The 17,973-nt window shown below is 25.2% G+C and overlaps 4 protein-coding genes across 11 annotated transcripts; 1 reads left to right on the top strand and 3 right to left on the bottom strand.

Annotated features, from left to right (window-relative positions):
• Positions 1-728: 728 nt before the first annotated feature.
• On the bottom strand, positions 729-6,171 carry LOC127073098 (required for meiotic nuclear division protein 1 homolog). Of its 2 annotated transcripts, XM_051014180.1 has the most exons (6): positions 5,638-5,781; positions 5,470-5,535; positions 5,210-5,324; positions 1,558-1,777; positions 1,109-1,466; positions 729-1,027 (listed from the first exon to the last, which is right to left on the bottom strand). In XM_051014180.1, the coding sequence occupies exons 1-6, from the start codon at positions 5,779-5,781 to the stop codon at positions 863-865; spliced, it is 1,068 nt and encodes a 355-aa protein (XP_050870137.1). In that variant the 3' UTR covers positions 729-862. The 2 variants fall into 2 exon arrangements, with proteins under 2 accessions (XP_050870137.1, XP_050870136.1); XM_051014179.1 differs by having other exon boundaries at positions 5,470-6,171.
• On the bottom strand, positions 1,817-5,194 carry LOC127073097 (glutathione synthetase-like). The gene is made up of 3 exons (XM_051014178.1): positions 3,445-5,194; positions 2,958-3,364; positions 1,817-2,786 (listed from the first exon to the last, which is right to left on the bottom strand). Exons 1-3 carry the CDS (start codon positions 4,095-4,097, stop codon positions 2,362-2,364), a joined length of 1,485 nt encoding a protein of 494 aa, XP_050870135.1. The 5' UTR covers positions 4,098-5,194; the 3' UTR covers positions 1,817-2,361.
• On the bottom strand, positions 5,635-13,521 carry LOC127073091 (conserved oligomeric Golgi complex subunit 2). Of its 4 annotated transcripts, XR_007785665.1 has the most exons (13): positions 13,374-13,464; positions 13,018-13,069; positions 12,685-12,912; positions 10,541-10,807; positions 10,046-10,347; positions 9,827-9,944; positions 9,433-9,755; positions 8,758-8,824; positions 8,469-8,649; positions 8,067-8,346; positions 7,821-8,001; positions 6,166-7,738; positions 5,635-5,679 (listed from the first exon to the last, which is right to left on the bottom strand). XR_007785665.1 is itself a non-coding variant. In XM_051014154.1 (12 exons), the coding sequence occupies exons 1-12, from the start codon at positions 13,454-13,456 to the stop codon at positions 7,655-7,657; spliced, it is 2,109 nt and encodes a 702-aa protein (XP_050870111.1). In that variant the 5' UTR covers positions 13,457-13,521; the 3' UTR covers positions 7,565-7,654. The 4 variants fall into 4 exon arrangements, 3 of the variants coding, with proteins under 3 accessions (XP_050870111.1, XP_050870114.1, XP_050870113.1); XM_051014154.1 differs by lacking the exon at positions 5,635-5,679 and having other exon boundaries at positions 7,565-7,738; positions 13,431-13,521; XM_051014157.1 differs by lacking the exon at positions 5,635-5,679 and having other exon boundaries at positions 7,565-7,716.
• Positions 13,420-17,941, top strand: LOC127073093 (uncharacterized). 4 transcript variants are annotated; one of them, XM_051014162.1, is made up of 7 exons: positions 13,420-13,563; positions 13,864-14,085; positions 14,179-14,296; positions 14,606-14,956; positions 15,051-15,329; positions 15,468-15,760; positions 15,840-17,941. In XM_051014162.1, the coding sequence occupies exons 2-7, from the start codon at positions 13,988-13,990 to the stop codon at positions 16,657-16,659; spliced, it is 1,959 nt and encodes a 652-aa protein (XP_050870119.1). In that variant the 5' UTR covers positions 13,420-13,563; positions 13,864-13,987; the 3' UTR covers positions 16,660-17,941. The 4 variants fall into 4 exon arrangements, with proteins under 4 accessions (XP_050870119.1, XP_050870117.1, XP_050870118.1 ...); XM_051014160.1 differs by lacking the exon at positions 13,420-13,563 and adding an exon at positions 13,572-13,693; XM_051014161.1 differs by lacking the exon at positions 13,420-13,563 and adding an exon at positions 13,582-13,693 and having other exon boundaries at positions 13,780-14,085.
• The last annotated feature ends 32 nt before the right edge of the window (positions 17,942-17,973 follow it).

Raw genomic sequence — 17,973 nt, 5'->3', positions numbered from 1 at the left:
TAAGATTTTTTTTCAACAAAAACAATTGTAAAACATATCGGATACTTTACATGTAGTTTTAACATTTTATACAAGAATAAACATAAGGTAACTGCTCAGATAGATTGCCCATCAAAATTAGATTGGATTTTATGTGAAAGAAAAAGAAAGAAATAAAAAATAATCAGCAAGATAAAACACTAGGTATAAACGCCTGCAGTACGTTTCAAATTTACAAAAAAGAAAGAGGGACACTGGATAAAACTCGACGAATCATGTCAATTTCATTGATTTTTAGATTTATTTTTATTTTTAAATAACTTTTAACGGATTTTTTCTTTTTTGTAATAAACAATTTTAATTATCAAATATAAATAAATTTTCAATGAATTCTTTTATTTTATTTTCGTCCTATCTTACGAAAAACTTTCTTTTACAATTCCATTTTATAAGATATTTACAGAGCGACATAAAAATATAATACGAAACTCGGGGAGAAATATTTAACCACCTACATCGTCATTGCCATCGCGTTGCATAGGAAATAGTAAAAAACTTTTCTATGAATAAATCAAAAAAGTGTTTTTACATTTTAATCTATTTAACATATGTTAAACATAGCATCAACAAATTCTAAGCTGATAGAGAAAAAGTATTTAAAAAAGAGCGAAAATGGACTTAACAACGTTTAAATCACAATGTTCGCACAATTTACTTATTAAATAATAAAATATTACCTCAGCAAAAAATGAACAAAATAACATATATATTTGCCTTATAAAATAAATTTTACAATATATATACAATAGTTTGATGAATGTATGAATTCTATACATATTAACAATATGTGCATAATATATGCATAGGAAAACTATGGTAATATCTATTTTACAAGATATCTATCTACATAATGTAATATTTCAAATGCAACTTCTACCATTATAAGAACTATGATCATCCACTCCAAGCGAATATGATGTCGATCGCTCAAATGACTTGAAAGAATTGCGACGAGCTCCACGCAATGATTTAGCTTTTCATTCATTACCTGTGCAAATACATAAATTAGAATGATTCAAGCGAAAGAATCAAATGATCATGATGTAAATTGAAGTGATCTATATCTTACCTTTGTACGCTTTGCTATATTGAAGTATCCATATATTTGTTGATATAAGCTTTCTAGATCGTCTCGTTCCCAATAAAAATCAGGAGTATCCAATAAATCTGAACTTAGATTAATTAAATGTCTTAATGCAAATAATTCACCCTGTTTTCTAAGGACTTCGCGTTGCGACATTCGCAATTTTTTACCAGTTCTTAAATCTTCTGTTACAAATTCTACCGTATTTATATAATGACCTAATGATGTCTCCCAAATTCCAAGTTTTACAGACTGTGCAATTACATTGGAAAATGTATATTTTTCCAAATTTGTAGCATCCCGTGTAAGTATTATATTTCCATCCTTGATATGACATTTCTTTCTACAAAATTGGTAAAATTATATATTAATAATGTAACTTCGAATTTATACGCGATTTTTTATCAACAAATTTTAGGACTTGATTTACTTACCCACTCTCCGTATACATATAAGTCATTAATTCGCTTTCAGCATGAATTAATTCTAATGTATAACTATTTTCTTCATAATGTTTTAAAAATTGTAATATGTTCCCACTTTCCAAATCAGAAACATTCCACATGACAATTGTACCCTCTCGGAAAAAATATAATTCTCTCGCTTCATGTCCTACTTCATATTTTGCTATTGCATGAATAACATCTGGTAGAGCTGTAAACAAAATTGGAGTAATATTTAATAACATTTACTATACTATTGCTTCATGCAAATGTTTTATTTACAACATATTTTTGTTAAATGAATTTAACGTAATAATAATATATTTTATGAAAAAATATATTTTATCATACATACGTTCGTAGATACATACATACATACATACATATATTTTATTTTCATTTTTATATATTAAAGTGTGTGTATAATTAAATATAAAAGTCTTATGTATAAAGATATTACAAAGTGAAATCATAAGAATAAACCTATGCAAAATATATACCAATAATTTTTATATAAATATATTATATTTTCTTGCATTATGTATGATGATTCTAAAATTCTATGTAAATCCTTACATATTTTATAAATAGCTGCTAATAAAAAAGAAACTTATTGTTTCGTACTTCAAAAACGGACATAATATTATTTGTAATAAATCTTTTTAATAATGTAGAAAATTCGTAAAATTATTATATGTTAATTAACATTACCTTGGTAGTTAATCATTACTTATTTTCTATTATTTGTAGAAAATAATACTAATCAAAATAATAAGAATACTAGTCAAAAGTATACTAATCTATTAACAAAGGACTGTCACATGCACCTAAACCAGTTGCTACTCCACCTTCATTAGCAGTAGCTAACTTTGTTCTTAACATATGACCAGCCTTTTTATTAACATATATATTTTTATCATCAGCAATAATAACACCAAAAATTCCCAGTTCTGAAACTAATTCTTTTGGCCCTAAATAATTATGGCTTTCTGGTCTAATCATATAATTTAAATGAATTGGTGGAATAATTTTATCCATAAGAATCCAAGCTGCACGTTCTTGTTTATCTTTAATATATAACAAGAACTTTTTTATATCTGTTCCATACACGTTGTTACATCCACCTTCTCTTTGTGGTTTTAATACGAATTGTTCAGGATTTTGAATACCCATTTCTATAGCTATATCTCCATGTTCATCAAAATCAAGAGTATACAGACCTAAGAAATGAGAGAGAAAAAAGGAGATACGTATAATATATATATTGATTTATAATATAACCATCTTTCAAGAATATATATGACAATATCTATATATATTGTATTCATACATGATATATTGTACTTACCTGCAAATAAAACTATATTACAAGTGTTTATAATTATACTTACCAGTGAATATTTCTTTAATGTTCATTATATTTTTTTCATCTTTCAAAAATTTTGCAACAATTCCAGGTTTTGCAAGAGCTTGTTGAACTTTTTTAGTTCCTGCTAAATGATATTGTATAGATGGACATTTAATTGCTACAGATCTTTCTATTAATAATCTAACATCCCATTCTTTTTCTGTATGATATTGTCCAGGTTCATAACCACATCTATAGTAAACTACCGATACAACATAATCTTCTACTATTAATTCCTTATTAAACCCCAATTTAGAAAGAGTAATCATATCAGTCAGAGTACGGCGAATTACTTTTATATCAGGGTTTTGCTTTCTTATTTCAAATTCATGAAAACGTTGATCACAAATATTATAAGAAACATCTTCTACTATAAATAAAATAATAGCTCTGAAAACAATTTTATGCTTTCTATAAAAAAAATATTTTACCAAGTATAATATAAAATTTCTGTTTAATAATAGACGCACTGTGAATTCCCATATAATTTCCATGCTTCAATCATAGCTGTACATAACTCTCCTAATGTATTATTTTCAGGAAGATTACTTAACTGATCCTTATATCCAAGTTCTTGCAATACAAATCTGTGTAACTGTGTGGATGCTGGTCCCAACCATCCAAATCCAGAAGCAATTGTATTTATTTCAACTTGCTTCCAACAACAATAAGGTATATGTTTCCTATATTCATTTTCTTTTGCACAACTGGTATCTAACATTAAATCTGATCGAAGTAAACCCAACGAAATTTTCTGCATAAATCCTTCGTTATAAACAGTTTCATATATATCAAAAAGCTTTTTAGTAAAATTATCAACTTTTATTGTTTCTTGTAAAGTTTCTTTTAAGAAATTATAATCGTGAGCTACTTTATGTATAAGGATATTTAATATAGTTTGTATACTACAAGCTTTTTCAAATTCTTTTCTAGGAAATGGTGATGGTAAGAGAATAAATGGTGCAAACTGTAACATATTTTTGTTAAAATTTGTTTTTGATCTCATACACATTCCATGCATAAGTGCCCAATCAATTGCCTTCTCTATCAAATCATGCTGTTCCTTTTTTGCAGAAGGTAACAAAAAAGGAGTATCTATGCATGATATTTCATTATTATCCATTTTTAAAATAGACTGAATACTTCAATCTTTCGCCAAACTGTTACAGAACAACAGTAATAGTTATTATTGTACAAATAATGTATTACAAGTCACTTTCACTTTTATATTTCCACTTTTTTTTATATTAAGAATATATTTTAATTTCTCTTTTTGTATCTTGTTTTATAATTCGAAACACACATATACAAAAACACGCGCGCGCACACTTTTAATTTTATAATAATAAATCCAGAATATAAGTTTTTATAAAAATTATTTAATTTTTAAATTATGTGCATAAACCAATGTTAAATTATCATGGAATTAATATAAATGAAATGAATAATAATCACAATAATAAACAACGAGGTAACGTGATTGACTTACGACATCAGACTATAAAAGAAAAAAAGTAAGAAAAAGAGGGAGAGAGAGAAAGAGAGAGAGAGTATTTATAGACTATACGCTATCTGTATCCAGCTACTTTATCTGATATTATTTAAAAACAAAAGAAACTTTTAGGACAATTTATTATTTGCATTCTTAATAAATTTTTTATCGTTTCACATAAAAAAATTCGAAAGACAAAAAATATGTTTAAAAGAACACACACACACACATAATACGCATAATTTATGACACGTGAAAGAAACAAATAACATAATAATTCAAGATGATTTATAATTATCTTTAACTTCTTAACATATAATTTATTTATATTTCTTATTATTTTCAAATATTTGTTCAAAATGATAGTACATATTTGGAATTCTGTATCAACTAATTTCTTGGTTGATATAAAATAAAACTAAGTCCAACGTTCATTGGATAAGGTTAATCACGTGAATTTCGCTACTTGTCCAATCAATAAAAAAGTTATAATGATGAATCTTAAATCTATGTAAATTTGTTTTAAAACATTTAAATACTTCTTATGAATGTATATATTTCTCATGCCTCAATAATTTTTCATTATATTTAACTTGTTAGAAACAATCATGTAAATTTATTAAATATTATAAGAAATAGTAATTTATGTATTAGTATATTATGCTCGTTTCAAATTTGTTTTTATTAAAATAGATTGAATGTTAAATTAGATCTTAATAGATTTATTTGCATTTATTACTTACGATTTGTAGATGTACAAATTTTATGAGGTATATATAGTTGTTGATTCAAAAGTCCAATTTCTAAGCTTTCCAAGTTATACTGTTCTGCTGTAGCTAATGCTTTTATGATCCAAGCCTAATAAAGAAAATATAAATATTTATATTAATATAAATACTTTATAATAATGATATAATATACAGTCATTAAAATATTTATTACATTAAAATTAGAAATATAGGCTATTAAGTAATCTTCTTAAATAAAACTGAATTTTACTTACTCCAGGAATTAAAGATACCTCTTCTCCTACAACAGATTTATTTTTCCATATAGGTCTCTTTTTTAACTGAAGTGTAGAAATATTCTCTTGAATTCCTTTCTTATTAGTTATAATAACATTTTTGAGAAGCTGACACTTATTATAAAAAGATCTATACGAAATACATACATTCATATTTACAGAATAAGCTATCGGTATAGTAATCTTCTCCTGGAAGAACATAAAAACATTTTCAACCTTGCGATAAATAGCAAAATTTATGTTCTGCCTATATGGTATCAGCACTAATCGATGTAATATTGCATAACTCATTCTTTTTGCTTTTATACTTTCTTATTTATCAAAGAAAGAAATTTATAAAGAAGGAAGATCGAATTGTCTAAATATTAACTTAGTAAATGCACTTATTTGATTTATTTATACGTTATATGTATAGTTCGTTCTTATCAAACAAGTGTTTACTATAATGTTTACTACAGTATTTACTATAATATTGAACAATACACAAAGTTCGAATATCATAACAATCACAATAAATCGTTGACACTCATTTCTTTAAATTCACCGCTTCGTTAAGGGCATACTAGGTTATGTATACGAACGGATGAAGCGAATAAGAATGGATGGAAGATTAGAAAAATGGCTGACGATCGAACACATAATGCTGCTGTTGGTAAGAGATAATAATAAACTTACATTTTCAAAAGCCACCTTGAATCTGACAAATTTCTTGGGAAAACATCAAATTACTGTATTCATAAACAAATACATTTTTACATAACAACTGTTATTATATATTGATTATACTCTATAATAATAGTTATAAACTATACATAATTAAAAAATTACTGAAGTAAAAGGAGCAATGTTCATTAAGGCTATTCACTACCTCATGCGTTTGTAAGAGTTTATTTATGTTAAAAATTATCTTGATTTCTTTTCTGATTCAATTTTAATTTGAAAGATAGATAGTAAAAATACTTTATTACTTTTACAAATTTTTAAAGAAATGACATTTTTTTCATAAAAATCTTGTTTAAAAAGAAAGGTAATTTTTGAGTACAATTTTCGCGTGAAAGGAAATGAAAAAGGATATTAGAAAGGAATTTCTAAAAATTTTAAAAACTTATTGTAAACTATTGCAATGCACTGCATAAATTTATCATATAATTGTTTGTGTTTTTCACAAAAACAAATGAACTCTGTGTACTATAAATGAAAATTAGAAAATTTAAATATATATCATTGATTATTAATCAGATAACGCAATCTTTGATCTCATCTATCTAACTATTAAGCTTTTCTCACTGTTTTTTTCTTTTTTGTTTAAGATAACAATTATGTTTCTCAACTACTGTCGCGAGTTCTTTTTTTAAGCTATTCTAGGAAATATATCTCCTTATATCGTTTGTTATTTTTAATACAAAACATGCTTAATGTCTATGCACATTCTATTGGTGAAATCCGTTTTTCATTTTTCTTGTTACTGTACATAATATATAATGGTCTATCGCTTCTAGATGTACATATATGTATTATTGACAATATATATATATATATATATATATATATATATATATATATATTTATAGATATTATTTTTTTTAATTAAATACAGAAGAAATTAATCACGAAACACCAATAGAGATGTATGAGTGTCAATTACTACATGCTTCTGTATGTTTGAAAGGATCTTCTTATTGCTAAAAAAATTGTTTCCTAAAATATAAAATAAGTATAAATAGTATAATATTTTCGTCAAGAAATTATATATTGATATCTTTATTGTTTAACTGCTAAACTGTTTAGTAAAATAATATTGATTTATAGATTCTCATTCATTATAAAAAAGAACATATATATACATATCCGTAGTTATATATATGTAATTGACCTATCTAAAAGTCGCATGTTTTTTACTGTTACAGATTATGTATTGATTTTATGCAAGCTACTTTGAAAATATTGATGATTTTATATTGTTTGATGTCAACTCAATTCTTTGATTTACACATGTTAGTAAATAGCAAGAAGATACAGCCTACCTAAGCATAAGCATACACATTGATACAATAAATCAAGAAAAGGTATAGTGTTCCCTTAACACACTTTTATTTCTTTTTTCTTGCACTTGTTGTTAAAGTCAACACGAGTCAAGCTAGAAGTGATAAATAGTTTTAGAATATTATTTTTTTAAAGCTGCTTCAACAGCTTGTGCTAACTCTTGTAAATGAGATATATCTGAAACTGGTACATTAAGTTCAGTAATCTGGAACATTACATAATTTAATAGTATATAATTTTCTACACTTAAAATGTTAAAAAGTTATGATAATTTGATACATGCTTACCATTGCACTGTATGCATTTACATCAATTTGTAATTGAATACGAATTTTTTCATCATCACTAATTCCTTGAGCATCTGGTGAAAGTACTCCTGTCGATTTATCGCGTATTCTTTTCAATCTTCTTAAACTCTCTTCAGTTTTTTGAACAGATGTCAATACATCAGTTACAGACGTTAAATAACTAAAATGGGAATGTATTATTAAAGTTACATATTTCAATTACTATATTTATTTATGTTTACTTACTGTTCTGTTAATAAAGAAAGTGCTAATTGTAACCATATGGTAACATTCATTGGTACAAAATCATTATAATTAGTACGGAAACTAGTCAAAAAACTTAATGCATTTTTAACATATGCACAAGGTTTAATAGGTACTTCTCTATTCGTCCGTCTATATAATCTTGGAATGTCACTGACTTGTTTCAAATATATCACACAATGCATTATAAGTTCATTTACTATTTTTTCTGTAGTAAGTGGTAAAATCATTGTAATTGTTTTAGATGTTTCAGTCAAACAATCTAAAATATTACATATATAAAAGAATATAATGATTATTTTACTATATAGAAATGAAGTATACTTGAACATTTAGAAAATACATTTTAGAAAAGAATATATTTGATTATAATCAATAAATTACCTTCTAATAATTTAAATATAGTAGGATTTGGATTTGGATTTTTTAACTGAACTATCCGTAAGAGATTTGGTAATCTATTCACAAATTTGTCCACATCACAGTATAAATATATCAAGAAATCCAATTTAGAATAACGATTAATATTTGCTATACTTTCAGACTTATTATTTTCATGCCACTTCTTCATGTATAGAAAAATAATTCAAGTATATTATTTATTAATTCACATACATTTATTATAAATTATTAATCTAGAAATAAATAATTCGAAAAAATTTATATTACATACTTGTCTTATTGCTGTGCAAGCCCATGTTTGATATCTTGAACATACTTGCAGGGTCAATTTCCAAAATCTGTTATTTTAAAAAATAAACATAATAAAGAATAAGAATAAATATAAGAATAAACATAATAAATAAATAAACATGACACAATTGTATTAAGTCGTTATGTATGAAATGTTTCATTTCAGAATATGAATTTTCTGAAACTTTTTGTTCCTGCTTACAAATGCTTCCACGTTTGTGGATGCGTGAAAAATTCTTCCAAAGCCGGTTATTCACTCTATTAGATCTGATCTTCATTTCCTTGTATTTATGTATCTAACATTATTTTTACATGGTTTACGTTTCGATATGGATCAATGCGATCTATGAGCACTTTTTTGTATCGTTGATAAAGTAATCATAATACCATAATAGTTGCTTAAAATTAATAACATACAATTCGTCAGTGATATGAAAAATTTGAAAATGGAGATGAAAGCCTCTTGAATAAAAAACTTAGAAAACCAATGATTTTAGATGACAAGATCTAATGGAACAAATAATAAGCTTTAAAATGATATTTTATACATCCATAGACACAAAAACACTTCAGAGAATTTATACTACAAAATTGGAAATTTCATATTAACGACCTAATAATATTATCAAGTAAACTTATTAAAAATATTATTTACTCTTGAAAAAGTTGAGATAGATATATATTTTCAGACCATATCTTGTGCAAACAATTCCAAACAATAGATGTTGTGTGAAGAGAGAATTCTTCTAGTATTAGGATATTTGCAGATCCTTTAATCAATTCAGGTGAAATTGACTCTTTAAGTGCTATTTCAACTGTACCAGCTATTTCTTGAAAACGAATTTGAAAATAAACTGGTAAATTCCATTTTTTAAGAAAATTTTTATATTGTAGATGATCTTTCAATATGTTTATATGAGCAGGTACATCATAGAATTCTTCTAGCTTTTTTCGAAACCACATTGTTTCTGTATATCTCTTCAAATATAAAATACGAAAATCACTAAAAGATTTTATATTTATATTATCTTTAAGATTGTATCACTTACTTTATGGAATAATTCAGGATTTCCAGGTGCAAAAATATGTTTCAATTGCTGATCAATTTTTTCCTCTATTTCAATCCAAAAACTATTTACTAAGAAATTAAAACCCTTTACTTGTATCCTAGAGTAATATTCACATAATGTTTCATTGGAATATTTACACTATCTACAGTAACATTAATTATCGATCTAAATTAAAAGAAAAATAAAAGATATATATACCTATTGGAGTATAATGTGATGTCTAAAAGTTGTTTGAGTTCTCCGCTTAAAATATTTAATAATCTATTGTAAATACTTTGAAGATTATTAAATTCAGATTGTGAATCTTCGTCTCGAAGTATATTATTTATAATTGGACTAATAATATCTCTTTTTACCACTAATTCTGCAGTTGTAACATTATCAAGCATAATATATATTCTCAAACAACGAATTAATAAATTAGAATCTTTTTCATGTATACAGGCTAAAAATAACTCATTCAGATATGTTATTAAGAGATCTTCTAATTTCTTGCTTTCCTACATAAAATTTTTCATGTTAGTAGAACAATTCGTATACAGCAATTCTGTTATAAAAAAAAACATTAATTTATTTATAATATTAGATCTTTTACACCTATTTTTAAATGTTTTTTGACAAAGAATTTTAATTATTTTTACTTTAATAAAAAGTAATATAAAAAATATTGTATCCCAGAGATATAATACATACTGTCTGTTGATCTACAGAGATATCTGATCTGCATCTGGATACATTAAATTTCAAATGATTCAGTTCCGCTGTAGCTTGTTCTAAAATATCAATTTTTGTAAAACTTTCCATATAATTATTCACTGATAGCATTGAAGACAATTTTCTTAAACATTTATAAACACATTGCAAACTGTGTAAGCTCTGTCTTTGTAATTTTATTTGGCAATCATCATTCAAACTATTAGATAGAGTAGTTATTTCTTCATCTAATGTTTGCTGAATTTGCTAAGAATAAGAAATAATAAAAATTAGAAACATAGTTTATATATGGAATATTCCACTTAATTATAACATTTGAAATAACTCTATTGCTTTCAATTATATAATAAAATGACAAAAGAAGAAATTGATAAATTTTAAGGGAAAAATGTTTTCATTGCCATAACATTGTTTTCAAGATCATCTTTTCCAAAGATTCGAGATCATCGATTTTTCTTTATTACTACAAGGGGAAAAAAAAAAGAAAACGATATGAATCTTTTTATTTTTAGATAACCTTAGATGACCTGGTTAACAGTGCCATTAAAGAAAACAAAAAAGATAAAAATTCTAACTTTGCAACGTAAAACATTTATTTTAAAAGATGTTCAAAATGGATCATTAATTTCGATATACTTTCAAATAATACTAAATAATTTCTTTATAATTTCACTTATATAGATTATATTTATTCAAATTAAAGTAATGGTAATCGTTTAATTTAAGATTTGCTTATTTTTTTAAACATTACTTTCTTACGATTAAAGTGTAATATGTATCTATTGATTAGGATCTTCCTTAGGATCAAACAATTTTTTCCATTGACATTTTCTCATGTCATCAAAAGTGATAAAGATATTTCAAGTGCAATAGTTAGATAAAACATTTTGTATATGCATGCATACACATGGGCACGCGCATGCACACAAATATTTATATAAATATACAAGGTGTTTATTCACAGATGTTCGAACAAAAATTTCATAACTGACTGAAGTTACAAGAAAGTTTAATAATAGAAATTAGCATAACTCCAAGTCAGCTGCTAAATACATGCAAAATTTTTTCTTTACTTGTGACTAAATTATAAAAGTCAACATAGTTTTTTTAAATATATATAATTTTTTTAGCATATTTATACAATAGGACTCATTTGCAATCAAAATCATATCTAATAAAAAATTGCTACTATGCATCATTTACAAGATAAGCAGTATTTTAAGTACTAAAATAGTTTGTTTTCTATATCACAATTTGAAAAACAATGATCAAATTACATATTTTTTAGATTAAAAATATAGTGATGTTTACAATATAATACATATTCATTGATAATATATAAACAACTGACTAATAAATACTGTAATTTGTAATTCATATTATACAAATACTTTATTTACAAATCAAGCAGTTATGAATTTTGACGAGTTATAGATTAGTGATGTTCGACATAACAGATTTCAAAATACTATGTAGTTTAACAATTTTCAAATTGTATGGATTATATAATATGGATTAATAATTACTTAATATTTAAAACTAATTAATTAATACTTAAGATTAATATTTAAGATTAATTATTTAATTAATACCTAAGATTAATACTTCGGATTAATTAGTTAATTCTTAAGTTGCTGATTATCTTGTAACAGATTCAAAATAACAATTTTTTATTAAATATAATTTAAATATCAAATGAGATCTATTATATAAATATGCCAAAAATATTATAGATAGCCATTTAAAAAAATTATATTGATTTTTATAACATAAAAAGGTCACAAACAAGAAAAAATTTTACATATATTTTATAGCTGACTTAAAATCATATAAATTTCTCTAATTGAACTTTTTTGTAACTTCAATTAGTTAAAAGATATTTGCTTGAACATTTATGGATAAATATCTCGTATATACAAAGTAAATCTGAAAGAATATTCTTTATTTTATAGTCTGTAATATAACTGACTTTATCTCAAAAATGAGAGCTACAGATTTTTATTTAATACGACTTTTTTCTTATTGTTTTGAGATAATATATTTATCCATTTATCAATGCTTTTTTAAGATCTATATCTATAGATATAATAATACTATGACATAAAAAATCAAGATTATATTACCATGACTTCTTCTCTAAGTTGGCTAAGCGGCATTTCCAAGCCATTAATTGCTTTGTCAAGACCAATAAGATTACTTGAAAGATTAACAAAGTCTGTGTAGTCCTTGTTAATTAAATCGATCATTGCAGATCTTAATAACTTTAAATATATGCCTAAATCATCTCTCATAGTTTCAAGTTTTATAACTTTTCGGTGATCATGAAGAAAAGTATCCACATTAAAATTACTCTGTAATAAATAATATTTGCACATTTGTACTTACAATTGAATTTTATTAAATTTCTGTTAAATTGTTTATAACTTTTGGAATACAATTGGAAAATTGTACATAACCTGAATAAATTCATGCTCGAAGAAACATAAATCCTTTGGAGCCACTGGCAAGCTTGTTTTATCATCAGACATGATTTATTCTCACAGGTATAAATGCTGATATAAATTTACGATTATATATAAATAATCTTATTAAATCCAATGATTTGTGATTAACATAACCTTGAATCAAGTAGACTACGTACGATCAAGCTTATATCTTTATGAAAATATATGAATTAATCTTTAACTGCGCTTTTGCGTTCTACTCACTATAATCAACTATAATTAACATTAATTTTTAATCTAAATACTACTAATCTAGCATCCATTTTATCTAATTATCGTTAATAATTAAATATTCGTATTTGAATAACCTTACAACACACAGTGCCATGATTAGGCCATAATTAAATAATATCATAGATGATCACCAGTTTTCAAAATGCGAACAATCCATAGAATCTGATAGAACCCAATGGAATCCATGTAACTACGTAATATTCAAGGATCCACCCGGTGCAATAACATGATTTGTTAATATGCAGAAGAATCAAGCTGATTGGTGTAAGTAAATACTTTTTATGGACACAATACATTGTGTGTTGTGTGTGTGTGTGTACACATATATACATATATATATTTATGTATTATGATATTATAAAACAGTGAACATTGCAAAGGAACTTTATGTGTAGTAAGTATTATAGTTATTAAAAATTAAGCTATTTTCGTAAGAATTCGTGGTTTAGTTTTATGATGAAAATCTATTACTTTTTACAGTAAAGTTACATAATACATAAATGCTCTATCGATAATGTACACAGAATAGAAAGAATATGATTTTAATATGACTACAATTATTAGGTTAAGGTGAAAGGACTTGGTAACTTGGCGGGAGATGCTAAATAAAATTCCCGACGTTGAAAACGCGGGTAGTCTGCATTTTTTAAAATTTAAATGAGGACCATTTATTTTATAATATGACAAAATGGAATTTGAGCATAACTTGATGTGTAATTTTATATCCATCTTTATTACTATTCTCTTAGTGTTTATCACGTGTATTATTGTCTTCCAAAAGCTAAAGTAAGAACTTACATCTATAGGAAAATTGTGATATTTTAAAGTGAAAGCTTCTACACTAGTTATTCATATAATCCTTTTTCTTCTTCACATTAGGTTAAGATGGCCTATGAAGGTAAATTGCTGGTTTTGCAATAATAATACAAAAATAAGACGACAAGAACTCGAATGGTGGTTATGTCCTTTCTGTGAACAGTTTAATGGTTTTTCTGAGGTAAATTTGCACTTATATAATAAATATAATTAAATTCTAAAGTACCCATATTCAAATTTGTAATCTTTTTTATGCTATATTTATTTTTTGATTTTTTGTTGTATAATTTTCTGTAATATAGATTATTTTTTTATACAAATTAATATCTAATTTCAATTTTATAAAATATACCGTTTCTGTAATTATAATAAAAATAATCACTTATTGCTTAATAAGTATAAAATTAAATTGATATTTTAACCATAATAAAACTAATAATTTTCATAAATTGTGAATTTCATATTTTGAATTTTTATTATTTGTTTTTAGAATGGTGATTATATGTATGATATACCAGAGCTATATAAAGATTCTACTAATAACTCTGTAAAGTATTGTAGAAGTCAATCTAAAATGGAATTGTTTCACAAGAATACTCTTTGTAAGGAATGCAATAAGCATCAAAAAATTAAATTAGCAGAGCTTTCAAATTTTGAACCAGCCAATGAAAAGAAATATGATCAAGAAGTTCAACAATTTAAACACTCTTTGGAAAAAAAATATCCACTTTGTATAAATTGTAATGCTATAGTACAAGATGTATTGGCTAAACAGACAATGTGGCTTGCTCATTATAAAATGTTGTTTTTTAAGCAAAAACCTATACACACATTTCTCAATGTAAGTGATATCATAGTTTTTTGTTATAATAAAAGTTTAAAAAAATGTTAGAGTTGCATAATCTTAATTTCAGTCTTGGTTTATTCAATTTCAGAACACAAAACGATTTGAAGTAATTTTTAGAATCCTCTCAACAATCTTTGATTCAGTTACTGTATATGATACTGAATTTTTACTATTACCTGTTGGAGGATTATTTTTTCAATTATGTGCGTGTTGGACTAGTGCAGCAAAAAAAAGAAATTCTGATATTTTACTGGCCTTTTTATGGATTTGTATAATCATACTTATACCTTTTAGAGAATATAAATTACTAAAAATAAATCTTCAAACTAACTGGTTTTCGCTTGAATATATAACTCAATATCATATGGTATGTACTAAAAAATTATTATTTAGAAGTGTATAAAGTAAGAAATAATAAAAAGTTAAATAGATGTGTTTATAATATATTATATATGTATATATTTTATTATATTTGATAAGTACAAGTTTATTTTAAATGTTTTAGGTCGTCTTTTTTGCATTTATTATAGGCTTTATGAATATAAAACCTCAATTGAGTATTAGGTTAAAGAAAGATATTTTTTTTAAAAAAATAGAAACACATGTAAAAAATTCAAAAGCACAAATATTTCCCGAGATCAAAATAAAAAGAAACATACGAAAGTTTCTTAAAAAAGATGAAACAGATTCAAATGAAACTACTCATTCTTCAGTGAACATGACAAAATATTTAATGACTCCTGTTTCAATTGATATTCCTGACACCATTAATACAACAATGCATGCACTATCGTCAATGTATGTATTTTACTAACATTTAATTCAACTTAAGTATGAATACTTTAAGAAATTAATTTATGTTCTTTTGGCTTTATAGGACTGGTCCAGAATTTCCAAAATTATCGGCACCTACGAATAATTTAGATATTCGTTCTACCTTGTCATTCAAAAGAAATCAATTTGATAACTCTGGATTAGATGACAGTATGAGTACGCTCAGTATATTTTCATTAGACGATAATTTACCAAATTGTCAAATAAGAACACCCAAAATGTTTGAAAAAAAAATCTATAGTACAGTTAGTTCTGATCTATTTAAAAGATCAAATAATACGTTTGGTAAAAAGAATATTTTATCACCACCTAAATTAAAATCAGTAACACAAACATCATGGGTTGCCGGTGGATATTGGCAAGAAGGTATGGATGCACCATCATTATCAAGGTCATCCAGTCAAAGTTCTGGTTTTGGTTCTGTTGGCTCTAATTGTGCTCCTTCCAGAGAACCCTCTATTCACGAATTCGATCAATGTTCAATTATTTCGGATACATCATTGTCATATTATGGTCACAAGCAAAATACTATAAAATCCGTTAGACGTTTTTGTCAGCCTACTCAATCGTGTTCTTTTATAAAACCAAAAAGTCCAATGTGCCATCAAACATTGAAATTCTCACAAAGTCATTCATTTCCTCAGCAAACATTAACAGCACATTTTCCAAAGAATAATACAATTTTTGATGAGTGTTGTTCACAACATCCAAAAATATGCACAGATGAAATTGGAAATTCAATGAATGTACAAACTTATCCAACTTATACAACAGTATCAACCAATCCTGTTTGGTTACATGCATTATTATGTGGTTCACTTATATTAAATATGATTGTGGTGTGTACCACTTTGTTGCGTTGAGAAGTATTGATAGTCAAGATCTTTTTTGTTTTACTTTTTTTTTTTTTTACAATTACCTCTAATTACAGTATGTCATTTCTCTATTTGCTATTTATAGATAACATTACATATACTGCCAATATATCACAACGTATTATTAAGAGCCTGGTAATTATCTAAATAAACATATAAGAAATGTTGTTGTACAGAGTACGATTTGGAATATGTAATCAAAGTACTGTTTTTATACATGCAATGATATTTATGCATTTGATATAAAAACAATTTTGATACATCTATAAATCATAAAATTTGTGATAAAAACAATATAATGTGTTCAATCAAGATATTAAAAATAGAAATTGTTGCATTTACTTTGCACTAAGAATTTCCTGCTTTTATCTTATAATATTGACTTATTTGGATGTGCATTCATGTTTATAAAAATAATGTTTAATATCTGCAGCAATCACGTGTATTTTCAATAATAATTGATATAGTACTTGTTTCTGATAAAAAAAAGATTTATCTTCTAATGTGTTTTGGAAGTAAATAAAATATGAAAATATTTATAGTTTCATTATATGCAACACTTTTGTAAACTACCAAAGATTATATTTTCTTTTACTCGGTTTCATATTTTTTATAAATTTAATGCATAGTAATTTACAGATTAAAATTTAGTTTCCTTCTATCATATATTAAAGCTTAGTATTTCAACCAGAAATGTAAATTATAATAATAGATTTTAGTTAAATAAAATGTTTATTAAAGTGAAAATATGCTTTTGTAATAAGGATAAAATTAAAAGAGGTAAAACTGGAAAATGAGGAAAAGAAGAAAAGAGAAAAAGAATACAAGGGAAAAAAAGAAGGGGAGAGGAAACATGATAAGTAAGATATTTAAAAGTTAGTGGAAAAAATGAGTATGAACTGAGTGGTTGGGTGAGAGGAGTGGGAAAGAAAGATGAAAAAAGGAAAAGGAAAAAACAATAAATTGAGAAAAGGAAATGGAAGAATTAAAAAAATGGAATAATAAGGATAAAAATATGAATTATGGAATGTATCGTAAATAAATAAATCACAAAACATAATTCAGAATCTTGACCTTTCCATATTGTATATACATATTATGTAAATAAATATGAGAAAAAATGAATGCACAGTGATGTACTGCCATGAAGCCGTGGTACACGATTAAAATAGATATAAGTTTAAGTTAAAATAGTTTGTAAGTAGAACATTATTTTAACATTCTTGTAACCCTGAGAGGAAGCAATAAAATAAAAATGAAATAAAAGTTATATTAGAGAAAGTTATATTAAATTATATATAA

Source organism: Vespula vulgaris, chromosome 2 (assembly GCF_905475345.1).
Source record: "Vespula vulgaris chromosome 2, iyVesVulg1.1, whole genome shotgun sequence".
NCBI lineage: Eukaryota > Metazoa > Arthropoda > Insecta > Hymenoptera > Vespidae > Vespula > Vespula vulgaris.
Note: the sequence above shows the minus strand (reverse complement) of the source record. Positions and strands in the feature narration are given on the sequence as shown.